This window comes from Triticum dicoccoides, chromosome 3A (genome assembly GCF_002162155.2).
Source record: "Triticum dicoccoides isolate Atlit2015 ecotype Zavitan chromosome 3A, WEW_v2.0, whole genome shotgun sequence".
Taxonomy (NCBI): Eukaryota; Viridiplantae; Streptophyta; class Magnoliopsida; order Poales; family Poaceae; genus Triticum; species Triticum dicoccoides.
In genome coordinates, this window is record NC_041384.1 from 186751209 (window position 1) to 186770886 (window position 19678).

The 19678-nt window shown below is 44.1% G+C and overlaps 3 protein-coding genes and 1 pseudogene across 3 annotated transcripts in view; 2 read left to right on the forward strand and 2 right to left on the reverse strand.

The window, feature by feature from the left end:
• The first annotated feature begins 4642 nt into the window (after positions 1 to 4642).
• On the forward strand, positions 4643 to 10813 carry LOC119267812 (C2 domain-containing protein At1g53590-like). The gene is made up of 12 exons (XM_037549255.1): positions 4643 to 4899; positions 6185 to 6259; positions 6407 to 6547; positions 6714 to 6809; positions 6906 to 7037; positions 7660 to 7812; positions 7916 to 7957; positions 8044 to 8092; positions 8601 to 8696; positions 8786 to 8969; positions 9383 to 9503; positions 9646 to 10813. The coding sequence occupies exons 1-12, from the start codon at positions 4774 to 4776 to the stop codon at positions 10501 to 10503; spliced, it is 2073 nt and encodes a 690-aa protein (XP_037405152.1). The 5' UTR covers positions 4643 to 4773; the 3' UTR covers positions 10504 to 10813.
• A 383-nt stretch (positions 10814 to 11196) lies between these two features.
• On the forward strand, positions 11197 to 13448 carry LOC119267813 (annotated as a pseudogene).
• Positions 13449 to 14216: 768 nt separating this feature from the next.
• On the reverse strand, positions 14217 to 14861 carry LOC119272133. The gene has a single exon (XM_037553702.1). The coding sequence runs from the start codon at positions 14784 to 14786 to the stop codon at positions 14217 to 14219; it is 570 nt and encodes a 189-aa protein (XP_037409599.1). The 5' UTR covers positions 14787 to 14861.
• Positions 14862 to 15402: 541 nt separating this feature from the next.
• Positions 15403 to 19678, reverse strand: part of LOC119267814 (OPA3-like protein) — a 5766-nt gene continuing 1490 nt past the window's right edge. The window contains exons 2-4 of the mRNA XM_037549256.1: positions 17673 to 17807; positions 17484 to 17570; positions 15403 to 16069 (exon numbers count right to left, since the gene is read on the reverse strand). Of these exons, the coding sequence (XP_037405153.1) occupies positions 15908 to 16069; positions 17484 to 17570; positions 17673 to 17807 (384 nt within the window). The 3' untranslated portion in view covers positions 15403 to 15907. The remainder of the gene's footprint in view (positions 16070 to 17483; positions 17571 to 17672; positions 17808 to 19678) is intronic.

Sequence of the window (19678 nt, forward strand, 5' to 3'; positions counted from 1 at the left end):
GAGCAAATATTAGAGACCTATTCTGCACAGCTCCAAAAGTCCTGAAACTTCACGGAAGATGTTTTCCAAATATATAAAAAATATTGAGCGGAAGAAACTCACCAGGGGCCACACCCTGCCCACGAGGGTGGGGGCGCGCCCCCTACCTCGTGGGCCCCCTGGTGGCCCTCCGGTGGCCATCTTCTGCTATATGGAGTCTTTCGATGGGAAACAAAATCATAAGCCATCTTCTCAAACGAAACTCCACCGCCATGAGGCGGAACCTTGGCGGAACCAATCTAGGGCTCTGGCGGAGCTGTTCTACCGGGGAAACTTCCCTTCCGGAGGGGGAAATCATCGACATCATCATCACCAACGCTCCTCTCATCGGGAGAGGGCAATCTCCATCAACATCCTCATCAGCACCATCTCCTCTCAAAACCCTAGTTCATCTCTTGTATCCAATTCTTGTCTCTAAGTCCGGGATTGGTGCTAGTAGGTTGCTAGCAGTGTTAATTACTCCTTGTAGTTGATGCTAGTTGGTTTAATTGGTGGAAGATCATATGTTCAGATCATATATGCATATTAATACCCCTCTAATTATGAACATGTTTATGCTTTGTGAGTAGTTACTTTTGTTCCTGAGGACATGGGAGAAGTCTTGCTATTAGTAGTCATGTGAATTTGGTATTCGTTCGATATTTTGATGAGATGTATGTTGTCTCTCCTCTAGTGGTGTTATGTGAATGCCGACTACATGACACTTCACCATTATTTGGGCCTAGAGGAAGGCATTGGAAAGTAATAAGTAGATGATGGGTTGCTAGAGTGACAGAAGCTTAAACCCTAGTTTATGCATTGCTTCGTAAGGGGCTGATTTGGATCCTTATGTTTCATGCTATGGTTAGGTTTACCTTAATATTTTTGTTGTAGTTGCGGATGCTTGCAATAGAGGTTAATCATAAGTGGGATGCTTGTCCAAGTAAGGGCAGCACCCAAGCACCGGTCCACCCACATACCAAATTATCAAAGTACCGAACGCGAATCATATGAACGTGACGAAACCTAGCTTGACGATATTCCCACGTGTCCTCGGGAGCGCTTTTCCTATTATAAGAGTTTGTTCCGGCTTGTCCTTTGCTACAAAAAGGATTGGGCCACCTTGCTGCACTTTATTTACTTTTGTTACTTGTTGCTCGTTACTCCCTCCGTCCGGAAATACTTGTCATCAAAATGAATAAAAGGGGATGTATCTAGATATATCTTAGTTCTAGATACATTCATTTTTGTTTATTTTGATGACAACTATTTTCGGACGGAGGGAGTACAATTTATCTTATCACAGAACTATCTGTTACCACTTATTTAAGTACTTGCAGAGAATACCTTGCTGGAAACCGCTTATCATTTCCTTCTGCTCCTCGTTGGGTTCGACACTCTTACTTATCGAAAGGACTACGATAGATCCCCTATACTTGTGGGTCATCAGGGACGGCTGGTGCTGGATGTTGGACGTGGGATTCAGATGATGGTGGCCGGCGCGCGTGGGGTTCAGGGAGACACATCCTATGCAGTGATTGGGGGCGGGATGGTGCAGGCTGAGCAGATGGGGAGCGGCGGAGGCGGGGCTCGTTGGCCGGAATACAGGGATGGGTGGAGGTGGTGATGCCGGATCCACCAGTTCTGGAGCCGACAGGGCCACTGAAGGTGGCGCCGTCGCCAGAACCCTAGAGAGAGCCCCACATCGCCCTTTCTCTCTGTTTTCGTTCCGTTAACGAAGGGGAGGAGGACCCCTGTACCCGTCGTCGGGAAATTTGCGTCAGGGTGGAGTGGCATTCCTAATGTAATAACGAGCAGAACTTGGGCTAGACTTTAACTTGGATAAGTGGCAGGTCAGGAATCACTAGAATCACCAAATTCGCAGCTTCAGCTTGGACTTGCCTACTAGTTTAATTTTCAGAAGCGATTCTAGGAAGCTGAGATAATAATCTGTGTGTTTGTTGTAGATTTAGATTCTGTGAGGCCTAGAATCCGAGAATCACTATCTGCGGCTCAAACAAAGGCTACCTTAAGACACCCTCCAAGATATATCTCTTCTTCAAGAAAGCAGACTAGGTATTTCTAATCACCCCCTAATAAACTTGTTGACCAAATTTTTTGTAATGATTTTAAAGATGACATTCAAAAGACAGATGGTTCTGTATTTCTGAATCCTATCAGCATCACTACCTTTTGGGATCAAAGTTATCACACCATAATTGATTCTGTCAATATCCAAGATGTTATCGTAAAAGTCTTCTAGGAAGGCAAGTAAAATCATTTTTTTACAGTATCCTAGGAGTAGGAGTGGAGTGCTGATAAAACTCTATATTAAACCCATCTAGCGCAGCTGCCTTATTGTATTCCATTCATGTTCTATCTAGATATTATCATAATTGATTCCTAGGTTTGTTCTACATGTTCGAAATGTAATAAAAATCTGATGTGTTTGCATGAACTTTGTCCGGTTTGTCAAAAAATTGTTTGAAATGTATGCAGACAACATCAGATGACCGGCTCCCGCGTCCGTGTCCACGGACTAGTTCTTTGTCCGCAGACGGATGCGGGAGAAAATTTACGAGTTGTCACTTGGAGGTGGCCTGACCGACCTTGAAACCGCGGATTATACTATTCAGCGAGCAGACGTACAAACCGTGTGATGAGATCATTGAGAGAGCGCCAACCATCTAACCCAAGATTGCCAAGACATGGTGGACGACTTGAGATCTACTACCAACAATATGCCGCTTGGGATCGTTTGGCGATGAGAAGAAGAAAGCGATAGGATTGCTGGATTTGTATATACTTAAAAAAAGTGCCAATAACAGAAAACCTTTTCAGCGTGCAACGACGTACTGCCAGACGGCGCCATCGACGGGAATCCACTGCCGGTGGTCACTCAGAAGAAACAGTTTTGCGCGTGAATGGTTGGTTCCCTGCGGCACGCGTATAATAGGTCCAACTTCCCGTCGTTTTCTGAATCTGCTGATAGGGTATCTCCAGCGTCCAGACTGGTAATTAAATTACTCGTTGCTCACCGCCCGCAGAAGAAACTTCGTAGCTGGTCGATCAAAGGGATCGCGTGGGCCTCACATGGACGAAGTGACTGATGATAACACCCACGTTGCATGATTGTTTGGCCAAAGGAATCGAAGCCTCGTGCCGTTAACGACGTGGCCTAATTGGATGGAGAAGCAAAATGAGTTATCGGTAACAGGCGGCACCGTGCTAAACGTGGCCCCTGCTGTCAGATTTAGATCCAACAGGTCAGGTGGACTGTCCTTCCCCAGTGTCGGCACGGCACTGGCATCCAATCCGCGTCGGCCCGGTCCGCGCGGACAATTGGACCTCGTACTCTCTGGTCGACACTAGTTTTTTTTCTAACACTGGTCCACACCGAATTAGTACATCGTGTCATCTTCTTAGACTTCTTTTCCGGAAGAATGTGGAAAAACAAAGCCTGGTATGAAGAAAATAACAACAGCTGGCATGCCATCATTTCTTTTCTTCAAGAATGTCGTTTTGAATTTGAAGCATTAAACCGTGTGCACAAACATTAAAAACTGACGTCTTAGCCCATGTTTGATTTCCCTCCAAATTCTTACGGAATGTGTGCAAGTATTTCATACGAACTTGATTTATACACTCCTTATTTCCAGACGCACCAACAAACAATTAGGGATCCTTTGGTTTGGAGAAATTTTGTAGGATATGATTTCTATAAAAAAAAAATTGTATACTATCATTTGGTTTGCAGGAATATAATCCTACTCATCTGAAGGAATTTTTTCTATCCTTCATATTTTATAGGAAAATAAACACTAACCTAGACTCAATGAAAAAAAATTCTATACTATGAACCAAATGACATCTGTTTTTTATTCGTATTCATAGGATCTGAGATGCACGACATCTCATTTTCTACAAGTTGCCTATTCCTATAATATTTCTTCCCTAACGACCGAAAGAGGCTTACTACATGAACCCATACAAATTATATGTGCCCCCTTTGATCCAAATGGGTCTAAAATGGCACAAAGTACTTTCATGAAGTCAGCATTTGAGAAGAACAAGTGCAGTGACTTAAGTGAACAATTTAGTACTGAGGTACGCATGAAACTGTTCTCCGCCTTCGACGCGCTTGAATGTTTCCAAGAAAAGCTATACGCTTCATGTTCGAACTTGGTTCCATTTAATGAGACGACCTGTTTACTTAAAAAATGCATAGATTTTTCATTTTTTTTTTGCAAGGAACGGAATTTTCATTTATTAGAAAGCCATATTAAGTCAACTATCATTTATGTCATCACTATTGTATAATAAAATCACGACCCTTATTTTGGATGGAAGGGAGCACTGTACAATATAGAAGAACAACCAGTTATTTACATATGACGAGTGGTTATGTTTTGATATGAGAAAATTACAAAAATAAGCACGACGAACAATTTCTTTTTCTAGCACCTATGACCATGGAGTGACGACGGCCGATATACCCGAACCGGACCGGAGCACGATGCGCGTGTACCACCACGCCACTTGCCACTTCCTTACGTGTCGGCTCGGGTCAGTCATGGATGGCAATAATCTCTCACTCGCCACCCCGTCATTTTCAGAAATCCCTTTCCCGGGACACGCACCCGCTCGCCTCGCCTCGCCTCGTCCGTTCCTCCCAGATTCACAAACCCGCCACTTGCAACTCCTTTTCGCGGCAGCAAACAAGATCGCCGGCCGGCGCGGCGCAGCGGAGCAGCGATGGACGCCGGCGACCTCTCCATAGTGCACCACATCGGCCTCGTGCTGCTCGCGCTGTGGGCCGCCGCCTCCTTCGGCTTCTGCCACTCCGTCGTCTTCCTCATCGCCTTCCTCTACCTATACATGGCAAGTATGCTACCGCTGCTACTTCTCTCCGCCCCGCCGCCTCGTCCCTCCCGGGATACGGCTTCGTTCCTAGAACTTCATGCTCGCCTGCTGCATCCGGGTTTATACCGCACCGTCGCTTTGGCTCCCAGATTCCTGCTCTTTCCCCACTTATCGGGTGCCTTGGACTCGTCTCTGGTGACGTAGCTGGTGGTTACAGAGCTTTTTTTTTGACATCTGGTGGTTACAGAGCTTTATAAGGCACAAAGTGCATGATTCTGGCCGTGCTTGCGGGTTATAGCCGCTCCGTTTGACTTGGTTTTCTTTATTGGAATCCTATTTTGTCTGGCAATGATGTTTCTGATGCTTTGTGAAATTGAGTTTGCAGGATACTATAGCTGGGCATAGTACCGATGATTTCTCCATTTGTGTATTACTTGGAACAGGCGACAGACACACTCTTATGCGTTTTCTTGGGCATTTATAGGGGAGGCCGCGTTGACGTGCTGTAGCCCAGCTTCTGCAATATATGATGTTTTTTTAATAAATTGTAACCTGATGGTTCTATGCTTCCAGGGAAAATGTGAATTTGACTTTTAGTTTGTTGAATACTTTCTTTTAGATTTCTGGGGAAAAAGTTATTAAACATGTTACATGATACAGTGGAAATTTTGTTGCCTTAAATGAAATATGAGCATATAAATTCGTAATTCACGAAAGTTATGCCTTAGTTTGAAAAATATTACTTGTTCCAGCAAAATTTATCATCTATCCATGTTTTGTGGCTACAACAATTTGATATGGTGAGCCAGTGTCCCTGCTCCCTAGGATTTCTATGCAGCTCAGCAACGCACCAACTTTTAAGGATTGGTAAATCACAATATAATTTCATAAGCATTCAGCAGGATCAATGAATTTCCAATGGTTTCTCTGGACTAACCTCACTTTTATAATAATTAAAGCATGTAGTAATGTATTTGAGATAGACGCCGCCTTGTCACTTTCTTAAATATTTCCCTGGTATTGCCAATCAATGCCAATCAGTAGTTGCTTTGAGCTGTCCTTACTGCACTAAATTTCTTTCCTTATTTTACCCCCTGTTTCCATTTGAAATGTTTTTTCTTTTATATGACTTTTGTTACTAAGTTCTAGCTTCAGATGCACAAATTTTAACCTTCCAGATAATGGCTTAGATGTTTGCATGAATATGGCTAGATACCAGAAAATCTGAACTAAATACGTATAAATTTATCATGGCTGTTTGGTTCCAGAACTAAAATTTAAACTATGCTTGTTTTTATTGTAGGTAAATGCCCGCTGCGCAATGAGACTACGGAAGCGAATACAACATGCGGAAATGAAATCTGCCTACCAACAAAGAGTATGCACCTTTTCTGCAATCCAAAATCAATGTTTGTGTCAGTTATTACAAGGATGAACTTGGTTGACTAGGCTAGTGTACCCATTCTTGCTTTTAACTTTGTTGTGATCTGTGGTCACACTAAACTCATTTTGTTTTCTCTATCAGCTGCTTTCTGATGGAGAATCAGTACGTTGGTTAAATCATGCAGTGAAAAAGATGTGGCCTATCTGTATGGAGAAGATTGTTTCACAACTTTTACGGCCCATCATACCGTGGTTCTTGGATAAATTCAAACCTTGGACAGTTGTATGTTTTATATCTTCCTGCTATTTTATCTACTTCATTTCCACTAATGTCTTACATTCATGATGATGTTCTATTGCATGACTTTTAACTTAAAAATGCTAGTTCAACCTTGTTTTTTGAAGTCACCTTAAGTGAGTATGCCTCAATTCGTGTAGTTTTTGTGCAGAGTAAAGCAAGTGTCCAGGAGCTTTACATGGGTAGGGATTCACCAATATTTACCTCGACGAGAGTTCTGCCTGAGACATCAGATGATGATCATTTGGTGGGCATTACTTTCTTTTGATCTGATTCTTCCCTTTCCCTTCCGTGGGATGTACATTTGTAATGTTTCTGTATGCCATCCAATTGATTGACCCAGGTTTTGGAGCTAGGGATGAACTTCCTATCTGCTGAAGATATGAGTGTTGTGCTTGCCATGCAGCTGCATAAGAGTGTGGGACTTGGAATGACCGCAAACATGCATTTGACTAGGATGCATGTCGAAGGAAAGGCAAGTCTCCTAGTTAGCACCATCATTCTATCACTAATCAAGCGATTGGCAACTTGGTTCTCCGGATATTATATGGAGAAAATGTACAAGACAAGCAAATACACATGTATAGCAGAGTTCTTTTGCTCCTTAAAAATAACACATTTTTTTATTATACCTCTTGCTCAAAATTGGTTAAGGCTGCCTGTTTATCCTTACTCCAAATAGACACTACACATAGATTTACTTTGCTCAGTGGAGGAATGGAATGGCCATTTCTCACCATGGTGGAGGCTAGTTTGCTCAGTGGCTGCCCTGTAGAGTGAATGGAAACAAATATTATTCTTGCATCTGTAGGTAGATTGCTAGTACTGATATAATCCTAACGAAGCCAACGACAACTTTGGAACCAGCAGTGGCCTACATGTATCTTCTTAAAAAAAGGGAAAACAAGAAGAGATCCTCAACTGTTAAAAGTGTACTGATGTAGTTGTAAAAGATATGCAAAATCCTTCTGGAGTAAACAGAAGAGAAGAAAAGGTTTCAATCGGAATTGCAGTAAATTATCATTCATTAGAGACACCAATCAGTTTGTTCCCCTTGTCCTTTCCTTGTTCTCAGGACAAAAATATGTTCACTGCAGGTTTTACTTGGTGTGAAGTTTGTTCGGAGTTGGCCATTTCTTGGCCGCTTAAGACTATGCTTTGTGGAGCCTCCTTATTTTCAAATGACGGTAAAACCACTCGTTGGTCACGGACTTGATGTCACTGAGTTTCCTGGAATTTCAGGATGGCTGGTAACCGCCCACATGTCATACTTTTCCTTTTTCTAGAACTTTTGGTAACATTGTTGAATATGTTTCTTAGTGATCACTTGGTCTCCCGTATTTCTTTGTCCAGGATAAGTTGATGGATACTGCATTTGGGCAGACATTAGTTGAGGTTAGATCACTCTGCCCCATTCAGAAATACCGATCTTACTTTTAATTATGATATTTTAACTGTTGATGCATCTTTTCCTTTTCCAGCCCAATATGCTTGTCATCAACATGGAAAAGTTCTCATCTACTCCTTCTGGTAAGAAGTAACCTTCCGTTTCATGCTTGTGTTTCAGAAATTATCCTTTCTTCCTGCTGGTCTAAATATTACAGTTTCAGAAATATCACTTCACTAAATACTAGTAGTATCAAGCAGTTCAGATAGGGTGTAGAGTCAATAAAGGGCGAACCCAGTGCTGAAAGCTCCCACACAAGGTGGGGTCTGGGGATGGGAGTTTCTGCAAGGAGGTTGGTTCTAACCCAGGACCTCCAGACCACAAGTGGAGAGACTCTACCACTGCGCCAGGCCCGCCCTATGGTGTAGGGTCAATATGAACCAACATTTTTTCACTCGTTTTATTTAGTTGAGTGTGCTGGCACAAGTAAAACTAATGTGATTGTGCTTAAAGTTAAATAACATCTGTACTTTGTCCTAATTTTTGGAAGAATGATACTTCTCATTCTAATACTTTTTGTGATGATAAATCTTCTAACCCTTTTCTGCTGTGTTATCTACTTGCTTTCCATTAATATCTAATATTCTGCAGAAAATAACTGGTTCAACATTGAGGAGAGACCTCCTGTTGCATATGTGAAACTTGAGATTTTGGAAGGGCTTGACATGAAACCAGCTGATATAAACGGTGAGAATCACCTGCGGCTGTGGCTGCCTTTGTCGAAATGTTTGCATTACTCATCATTTGTTTCAAACATTTCATGTTCTATTTTATAGGGCTGTCGGACCCTTATGTCAGAGGTCGTATTGGTCCTTTTAAATTCCAAACTCAAATACAGAGGAAAACATTATCTCCTAAGTGGTTTGAGGAATTCAAGATACCCATCACGTCGTGGGAAGCATCAAATGAACTTGTTATGGAAGTTCGTGATAAGGACCACATGTTTGATGACTCGCTTGGGTATGTTCTTTTTTCTGAACTCATCTTGCTATATGAAACTCTAACCAGGAGATCCATAGGATAACATATGTATTGTCTTGTATTTGAGACATGGAGCAATTAGCAAATCTGTAAATGCCAATCTTTGGACACTTGATCCTTAATTTTCTGTAGAACTATATTTGCAATGAACATGTACATAACCTTTTCTTCTATCAATGCATCGATATGCAAAGCTTCTTGCGTTTTCTCGAAAAAAATATTTGCGATGAGCAGTGTTGTGATTCTGCTGTGGTCCCTAAAAGATGACTTCTGGCATTTGTTTTATCTCGGCTTGAAAATTGGCCCTTGTTTGCTGTTTCTTACTGAACAGATGTATTTGGTCCTTTACTGAAAGAAAAATAAATACATGATGAATTCCAATTTGTTTACAGAGAATGTACGGTAGACGTAAATGAACTGAGAGGTGGACAAAGACATGACAAATGGATATCGCTGAAGAATGTCAAGAAAGGAAGGATCCACCTGGCTATAACGATTGAAGATGTATCAGAGGTTGGTGATAACATTCTTAACTTTTAGGCTATAGTTTTTAAGACCTTTTTGGTGGTCATCTGACGATGGTAGCAAGGTAGCACCTCAATGAATGGTAACACTAGATTATTGTAGAATAACTCTATCCCAAATGTTTTTGAAGGAGACGGAGGCAACAACGAGTTTGGAAGAATCACCGGCGAAAACTGATGTGAAACTGCCACTGCCCACCTCTGCTGATAGCAAGTCGGATGCTGCTAAGCTGCTTGAAGAAAGGAAAGTCATAATGGATGAAGTTGAGCACATTGACTTTGATGGACAAGAACAACCTGGAGGTGTATATGTACATCGCCCTGGAACTGGTGTTCCCCAGACATGGGAATCCCGGAAAGGGCGGGCGCGCAATCCAGACACGGAGATCCTCCAAGAGGTTGACATATCAAAGGAAGCCCCTCCTGCTCCTACCCCAAAGAGTGGTCATGGCGGTATGTTCAATATGGGCTCATTTTTCCGGAGGAACTCGAAGAAGTCTCGCGATCTTGATCCTATCATCCCCACAAGTCCTGGTCCTCAGAGTGCACCAGAGCTTGATCCGAACCTCCCACGGACCCCGCGTCAAGGTTCGCCGGATCTTGATCCAAGGCTCCCCCGAACCCCACGTCCCAACCTGAAGGAGCTTGGCGAGAAGCGGACATCGATAAAGATTGTCGTCAGCGACGATGCAAGCAAAGGAGGAGACGCGGGAAGCTTGACAGAAGACATGGCGAAGGTGGTGGAGAAGAACGCAGGGGAGCCGGGTAGATCACTGACAAGCACACTGAGCAGGAAGATCTCCATGAAGAGACAGGACGACAAAACGTCGGATGTCCCGGGGCAGGCCGATGCTTATGGACGTGAGGTGGTGGTGAATGAAGGGCCTGTTACAATCGAGGGTAAGCCGATGGATGTCCATCCGGCAACGGAAGATGGCAATGTGCAGGATGTTGCCGTGGAAGCAGAAAATACTACTCGGACTTCATAAATCAATAGATGCAAGATCAGCAATTGGTAAAGATTTTCTCTGTGCTTGTTGTTCATATGGGTGAAGAATAAGGAATTTAGAGGTGGTTGTAGAATGTGACGACAGCAGTGTGCTGTGCGCCTCTGCACTCGTAGCTAGGTGAGTGAGCATGTTGTAAGATGGATTTCTTGGACAAATCAGGTGTAAAGATGTAAGATTACCAAACCATCTGTACGTATATATACCCAGACTCATGTATGTTAATGGAATTAGTGCTGTTTCCCATGTAAATTTCATGACAGTGAGATAAATTTGGTGATGATACTGTGTCTTTTACATGTTGTCAAAACACTAGTAAACAATACAACATGGGTGGCAGCATGATCTAAGGATTGGTCCTCCTCCGTTTTTAGGCGTTATATGGACTCTACATGTTTTGTTATAATTCGCCTTTTTATTTTTATTTTGTGTGAGAGGGTCCTATTTGGCTGTGTGCATCTTAGTTATGCAGAGCCCGGGTGTAATGCTTAAATCTTTTAAGTAATAAAGCGCCTCTTTTCGAAAAAGTAAACAATACAATTCAATATATTTTAAGTCAAGCTCTAATAAGTGGCAAAAAAAGTCAAGCTCTAACAGGAAAAAAATGTCAAGAGTGCAAATCCTGGCAAAGCCCAGTCCTCCTGACAAAGTCCGGCCTGTTAGACCCAATAAATCATGGGCATTTTTACCGGCCCGTCGACCCTCGCTGAGGCCTCCGCTGCTTCCGCTGCTCACTCCGCCCACCCGCCCACCAGTCGCCGACTGCCGTCTCCGGCGACCCGCCCACTCGCAGGAAGCTCGGAGCCTCGCCGCGGCGGAGGCCAGAAGGAAGGAGATGAGGGCCGTGGTGCAGCGCGTCCTCTCGGCCAGCGTCGAGGTGATCGCTTCCCCTTCAGTTCGCCACATCCGCTGTATCCTGCACGGAATCATTGGGAGAGATGGGCGCTGATTGGTCTTTGCGGGGGTCGCAGGTGGAAGGGCAAGTGGTGTCGGCGATCGGCCCGGGCCTCCTCGTCCTCGTCGGCGTTCATGAGGCTGACACCAGCTCCGACGCCGAGTATATGTAATGAACCCACCTCTGACCTCTCTCCCTCCTAATCCTCGGCACCCGCCCCCTCTCGCAGGGAGGTTTTCCACCGGAATCTGGGTGAATGATGTGTAATTGATCACTCCTTTTGGTGGATTGAGTGATTAAGACGACAATCGTTAGCGTATCAATAAATAGTGCTAGTAACTAGACGTGGTGCTGTATTCTGGTGCTTGAAGGATTCTGTTGTGACACTCTGTAATTTGGAAAGTTTTGCTTAACTTATGTGCAATTCATGCACCAATGACTCACTTGTCACCGTTAATTTTCTGACAACAGAAAATTTGTTTATACTGAAATGTCCAGTAAATATATCTCACTGTGATGGTGTCCGATTTATGCTAACACTCTATTTCCGTAGCTGTCGGAAGGTCCTGAATACGAGGCTGTTTACTAATGAGAAGACTGGAAAAGCATGGGATCAGAGCGTAAGCCTCAGAGTCATCTATAAGCAATTATGCATAGGAGAGCATTCAGCATGTTGATTACCTCCTGAACTTTATTTTACGTTTCACTTTCTTCAGGTTATGCAGCAGAACTTTGAAGTCCTGTTAGGTAATACAATGCAACTTGCCATCTCTACTTCCGATTCTGTAATGGCGTAACCTTTAACAATTGATGTTGTCAATTATTCTTTTTCTAAGATGTTATCCTATTCAGTGAGTCAATTTACCTTATATGGAATCCTGAAGGGTAACAAGCCAGATTTCCATGTGGCTATGCCACCTGCGAAAGCAAAACCTTTCTACGCTTCTTTGGTTGAGAAGTTTCAAAAGTCGTACAAAACTGATTCAGTTAAAGGTAATATGTTGATGCTTCTAATATTGCATAATACATTATTGAAGTTGGCCATCTTGGGTGCTTCATTATCAAATCGATCTTCTTTACATAAGTTCACCTGTATTCGTATTGAGGTTTTCTCATGGTAACCGATGTATGGATGCTTTCTCATATTTCTCATTGTTCCTGCACGGACTGTCCGATTGTTTCATTATAAAGCAAAAACTCAATTCTGCTTGTTCAGATTTGTACTCCCCTGATGCCTTGCCATGAGTATGTCAGTTTATGAATTATATGATTTTCACATAATACAGTATTGAGCTGCTATTTCTGTTTTTTGCTATCTGTTCCTGTACATTTGAAGGATCCCTGCTAGACGTCAATGTCGCATTGAACCTATTCCTAACAATTGTCCCTACTTCATCTCTTCTTGGCAGATGGCATTTTTGGAGCAATGATGAAGGTGCCCCCCAGTAACAGATGCTATAACTGACTTGTCTTACATTACATTTTCCAGAATGCATGTCAATTGGGAACTTTTGCAGGTTTCATTGGTAAATGATGGCCCTGTAACAATGCAAGTTGACTCACCCTCACTGCAGGGCTCTGGTCAGTCAAGGTGAGGTCTCCTATCTTAAACCTACTGTGATGTTTTGTTGCAATCTTGCTGGTTATAATGTCATGCTCATACGAATTGACTGATATATTTATCTTGGTTCCTCTTGATTAGCAATGGTGATGCTGGTTTGGTAAGAGAGGGTGAAGCAGCAGTACCCGATGAGACTCGTTAAATCCGTATGGCTGTTCCCGCAGTATCCCGCTTGGTTTTGGTGAACATCTGAGTTATATGGCTTCAGCGTAGAATTTTCAGTTTCTTTTTGAGGTTGTAGCACAAGGAATCCTAATATTTTGTTCCTATTAGAAATATCGAATATAACATGCATCACCATCCGCATGCTGATATTTGATACTACTTGAGAAAATACCGGACACATTTATTTGTGTCATTGTTGATTTGAATGAACCATGACCCTTGTCATGCACTCTGAGTTTGATCCAACCGGTCTGAGCGCTTTTCTATTGTGAGTCATCTCCAGTTTGTGGCAACATAGAATTTGTGTAATCATTAGTCTTCCCTCGGTCACACTTAGCGAGAAATCTTTATGAGTTCCACCAGGGCCTGTACTCACGAGTTTAGATGATCTTAGTGATTTCATCGAGTAGCAATACATCAAAGCAACGCTTCTCCTTCTGTCCCTCCAAGCTACTCTAACTGTTCCTGTGTTTTTAATCCCTATATTTGTGACTTGTGAGGCGTACTACTCCAGTTCATGTGCTTTTCCTGAATGGGTAATACTGAATGCAACTGAGGTTCTAGATTTGCAGCAGGATGACCAGCTGCTTAAATCAACAAGCATAGCTTGAAATAATCTCTAAAATGCATGTATCATCTTCTGGCTTCTAATTAAATGAATCACCAGTTATACAAAGCTGAGTTTTTACACTTTGAACTTTAGATATCCTGCTCAAGCAGAAGAGAAACACACACACAAAAAAAAAGATGAAGTAAACCTACTTTTTATTCCAAAACCAATACTTAGGGCTTGTTCCTACTTAGGACATGAATTTCATAGGAAACAGTTGAATTTCTGTAGTCAGCCTAGGGTTTGGGGCCTTCATCTTCTCTCACTGCCCACTGCTAGCTAGCTGTGCGCTGAGCGTCACACCTGCATTTACAAAACACGACGCGTAGAAGAAGCCCATATATATCCACCATGCAATGCAAACCTCCACCTCAACGGAAGAATTAATGAGAAGCGTCCTCAACTTACCTCGCGCTGCTCTTCTCCCTGGGCTCCGCCTGACCAGCTGCGCCGGTGCCGTTCGCTCCGCCGGACGCGGCGTGGTGGCGATCCCCCTGCGCGTACCCGGCCATCGTCGTCTGCGGCGCCGGAGCTGACACGTGAGGCCGCGCGGGCATCGCCCCGTTGCCATTGGCGGCACGGACGGCGCCGGCATTGCCGCTGTAGAAGCCGCCGGGCACGACCCCGGCGCTGGCGCCGTGCAGCACGCCGCCGGGGGGCCGGGCGCCGTTGTTGTAAGCCGAGACGAGCAGTATCTGCTGCTGCTGCTGCTGCTGCAACGTGGTGGCGCAGCACGCGCACTGGTTGGCCCGGCGCCTGAGCGCGGCGTTCTCGGCGCGCAGCACAGCGTTCTCGCGGCGGAGGCAGGAGACCTCGCGGTAGCACCCCTCGGAGGGGTCGCGCTCGCGCCACCGCGCCTCCCACGTCAGCGTCTCGGCGGCGCGCCGCCGCGCCGCCTCGGTGGCGTTGGCCTTGATGAGCTTGGTGAGGTTGGCCACCCCGAAGACGAGGTGCAGCGCGCGGAAGTCGTTCATCCTGTTGGCCGGGAAGTAGGCGGCCAGCTCGCAGTTGGGCTCGCACTTGCGCCGCTGGTGCTTGCACACCGCGCACGCCCCGCCGTTGCCGCCTCCTCCTCCGCCGTTGCCGTTCACGCCGCCGGTCATGTCGCCCGGCGCTGTCTACAGTGCAGAGAGGAGAGAGATGCGTGTGTACGATTGTACGCGTATATATGCGCTCCCAAAGATGGTAAGGTGGAAGTAGGGTTTACGGTTTTGTAGGTTGCTCACAGGAAGATTTCACCGAACAAATAGATAGGCCCATGGAAACTTCTACTGATACATCGTACACATATAATCAGTACACGTAGTAGTTTCATTTCTCAGACCAGGCAATTATGTCACGTGACGCGTGCATGGAGTAACTCATGCACCACGTGTCTTCAGTTTCTATGCAATACCAAAAATGCACTTTTATTCAAGGAAACACTGCAAGATGAGACATGTGTGATCCACTAAACTAAGAAAATAAGAAAGCACTGATGTGTACATCTTGTACCTGAACAGCAATCCTTCCAGAATGCATCATCAGAAAAGAACATGACATCAGTTGTACATGTCTTCTTCAGAAAAATGGAGAGGCCATCTTCAATTGTACAGCACAACATTATGATTAATCGTTTACAAATACACAGCTCGCATATGTGTTCAATAACAAAAAATAGAATCAGGTGAAACAAACCGTTTCATTCTGACTTGCTATCAGTCTCTCACAATGGATCACCGACATACTACATGGTTGAGGAGAAATTTTGGATAATAATCTGTTGGGAGCCCACAGCACAATCGCACTTCTCACTTATGTGTTAGCGAGCCAAAAAAGGCCCAAAGTAAGAATACATTCATCTTTATATCTTGTTCGGTGGTCACTTACCCAGAAGTAACAGGGCTTTTTCCTCACACAATCACACTATTATTTCATCAGGATGTCTAATGGATCAACCACCATAAAATTTGATCCATTCACCCAAAGAATGGGCATGGCTACAGTATCAAAGAACTGCGACAGAAGAAACCAATTAGCTAATTTCGAGGTGCTTTGTGCATAAACTCCACAACACAACATTCCCCTTTCTCCTGACGAAAGTTGAATCGATAAATCAAGCAGGTGTTGCTTCCTTGCTGCTATCTGCTGCATTGACACCTTTGAAGTTCAATATTCCAGAAAGGCCCCGGCCTTTGGCGAGGCGCTCAAGTTCAGCCAGCTTCACCTTGAGATCTTCTAAATCTTTAGCTAGAATCTCTTCCTTTTGTCTCAGTTCCTGTTGATCAGTGAAAAACATTAAGCTAAATGGTCTGATCAAAGCTTATGTATACAATTATGTTGAGTGAAAAACATTATAAACTGGGAAGGAAAGCAATTGAACACATGTGTTCTGATCGAAACCTGTGTGCACAACTAACTTGCCACAAGGGATCAATTTAATAAACTAATGTACTGTCGATTACCCAAAATGTTACTACCTCCGTCTCAAAATATAAAACGTTTTTGTAGGCTAAACTACTAGCTTACAAAAACGTCTTATATTTTGAGACGGAGGTATTATTATTTCAATATACATACATTCTATTTGACTGTATCAGATTTAAAAGAATATACAAAACAAATAAAAATTACAAAAATCTCATTCTTAATCAGCATAATTCTGAATTTGCCCAGGTTTTGCGCAGCTTCAGCAATTTAATTTCCTATCCCCCCATATTTTAGCAAATACCAATTAAACAACTAGTTGCAAAATCTATAACATGTGATAGTTGCACTTATCTTATCAACCCCATCATGCTTCAACTTGTATATTCTACCCATTAAAAATATATTTGTCAACCATATAAAGGTAATATGATTTGCAAGATTAATTGTAGGCCCTAACCATTCTCTACAACTATGACCAATGCAGTTGGAAATGGAAACAAAAGCCTGTGGTCGTCGCCATTAGTACCTTAGTATGCTTATCGGGTTAATTCCTAGCCTCCCAGGTATTTACATGCCTCCACTTGTTTTCAGAAGAGAGGCACTCAAGATGGTGGCCAGATGGTTGAATAAGATCTTCTAGTAGCATATTAAATTATTATCCGCATGTCCATTCCATGTATCAATTTTGACCTGATAGTGATATATAGCATGTACGAACTATCACCTGATATAATAAATTATAGGAATGATCATATGATCAGTTCCTGGTAGTCACTAAATCAGGATGTTTGGATGAGGGGGGTTGCTTGAGATTTAGTTCAAAAATATCCCCATTAAAATCCTGTGTTCTTAAGACACTAGAGACACCCTAAATTCCTAATATCTCTGAATGTATCAAATTGTGCATTTAATAAACTTTCTTAACACAAAATGTGCAACGGAAAGAGCTTTATCTTAAGAATTTAAGTATAACTTCTTTTATTTCTATGGCTTGCCTCGTATAATCCTTTCCCCAGACCCCACCTGGTGTGGGAGCTACTAGCACTGAGTCTGTCCGATGGCTACACAATAGGGTCTTATAGATACCATTTTCTGGTGTGCAGTGTTTCTCAAGAACCGTTATAGGATTGAATAGCGAATGTGGCATGCATGGACATGTTAGCATAGTCCATTTACCTCATTCCAGAGAACTAAGCAAAGATCTCAAAGTAAGACAATATAGAGAAATAATATAATAGAGTGAAATAATATTACAGTGCAACCTCAAGTTCCTGTTTACGAGCTTCCTCCTTTCTAGCCTCTGACCTAGCACTTCTTTGCACCTCGAAAATTAAAGCGGCGACAGCAACCTACAATAAAAAACATACCATAAGGCTATTATTGTTTGGTCAAATTTCAATTGCTTGTATTACAGCAAGGTACATAAAGTTAATCAATGGTTGAGAAAATACCGAAAAGATGAAGCCTTCTCCAATGAGATCTGTAGCAGCTTGTACTGCCTTCTCCTCATCTAAAGGTCTGATAGCCACATTAGTAGCATGCCCGTAAATGCGTCTTTGTATCCTTGTAGTGATACGATGGTTTGTCTGCAATATTTGTTACAGGGATTGTCAGTTCACTTTGTTTTGACAACAAAAAGAGAAGAAATGGTCCTGCCCATCAGGCAACCACACAATAATAGATATGAGAACCTAGAGTATAATTAGCTCCAGATCATTTGTTCTAGTAACTAGGAATAGCTAGTTGTTCACAGCTACCAAAACACATAACCCCGAGGAAGAAAATCTGCCACTGAGGTTCACACTTAAATTTCTAATGATTCAAACAATACCTGACCTTAGAGCAACTCTAGCAGAATCGCCAAAAGGAGCTGATCGGCGAAATAACCGCTTCTATGACGAAAATACCAGACAAAACCACTCTATCAGAGTCGCCCTATGGATCTGGATTGGCAAAAAGATCATATCCTCCATATGTGGAGGGGGATGTTTTGGAGCGCGATCCAAACCTAACCGCCCGCGCGGGAAGTTTCACCTCTCTCGTCATCCGCCCGCGGCCTCATTCTCTTTTCTCTGTACAATCCCCCGGCCACTTACATCACCAGGAAATGAGCCATTTAATGGCCTGACACCACGTGTCCACCTGCCCCCACCCATTCCCGCCAGGCCCTGCAGCTATTAAGAGGCCGGCACCTCCTCTCCTTATTCACTCCCCTCTCCACATTCTCCCCTTCCTTCTCTGACTACTCCACTTCTTGTTCTCACCATGTCACATCACCCAAGAACAGACTGGGTCGAGCCCACAGCGCATGAGGCAAGGCAATGGTCAAGGAGGTCGACTGCATCAAGGAGGAGTAATGGGACTGTTGGTACACGCTGGAACATGCCGACTCCGAGGACGACTCGAGGTCGAGGATCCCCTCCTCCAGTCCGTCGTTAACGAGCCCCGCAACATGACTGCATCAAAGGCTGCTTGACGACCGGCCACGTCTGATTTCCCACCGCTCCCTCACTGCTACGGAGGCTTGGGATGCCCGCCATGCCGCCTAATTCCAAGACGCCGCCCGTCCCGGCATAGTCTTGGAGGATACCGTGTTACTTCACCAAGGTCAGACTGGGTCGAGCTCACGGCGGAAGAAGCAAGGCAGTTGGGCGAGAAGGTCACGCAGGAGACCGACGGCATCAAGGAGTAGTAGTGGGATCACTGGTACGCGCTGGAGGACGCCGACTCCAAGGACAATCCAAAGTAGAGGATCCCCTCCTCCAGTCTGTCCTCGACGAGTCCCGCAACACGGCAGCGTCAAAAGCCTCCTGACACCACGCTGATGCCTGGCCACGGCCGATTTCGCACGCTCCCTCACTGCTTGGGAGGCTTGGGATGCCCGCCACGCCGCCCGTGCCAGAGTAGTCTTCGAGGAGACCGTGGTAGGACGGGCATTGGTGGCAGAGAGGGAGCGCACCATCTTTGCCGACTACAATGTGGTGGCGGCAGCACGAGCAATGACCGTGGAGATGGAGCATGCCTTCTAGGATCATCCCTCCGCTGGCCAAGCCGCGCCCGACCATAACAATCGCACCTAGACGACATGGGATGCATGCGTTCTAGCCCGATTCTGCGCTACCATGCTACCAGGGATCGTGGCAATGTCTATGAGGCCGCTCTTGTCCCCTACAAGTCCCGCACCCACCGCACCTAGTCCTTGGCCCGTCATGCACTACTAATCTAGTCTATGTTTCTATGGAAATGCCACTTATTGACATTCCCCCCTAGGTATAGTTGCTACATATATGTAAAAAGCGATGAATCCCCCCCACCCCAACCCACCTGCTACTTATTTATATATGCAAATGTCGCTTTATCGGCATTTCCCGTAAGAAATTTGTATTTCAATGCCGTTCGAATTTAATAAATTTTTAGTGTTTGAATCCCTCCGATTAGAAGTATTATTGAGTTGATG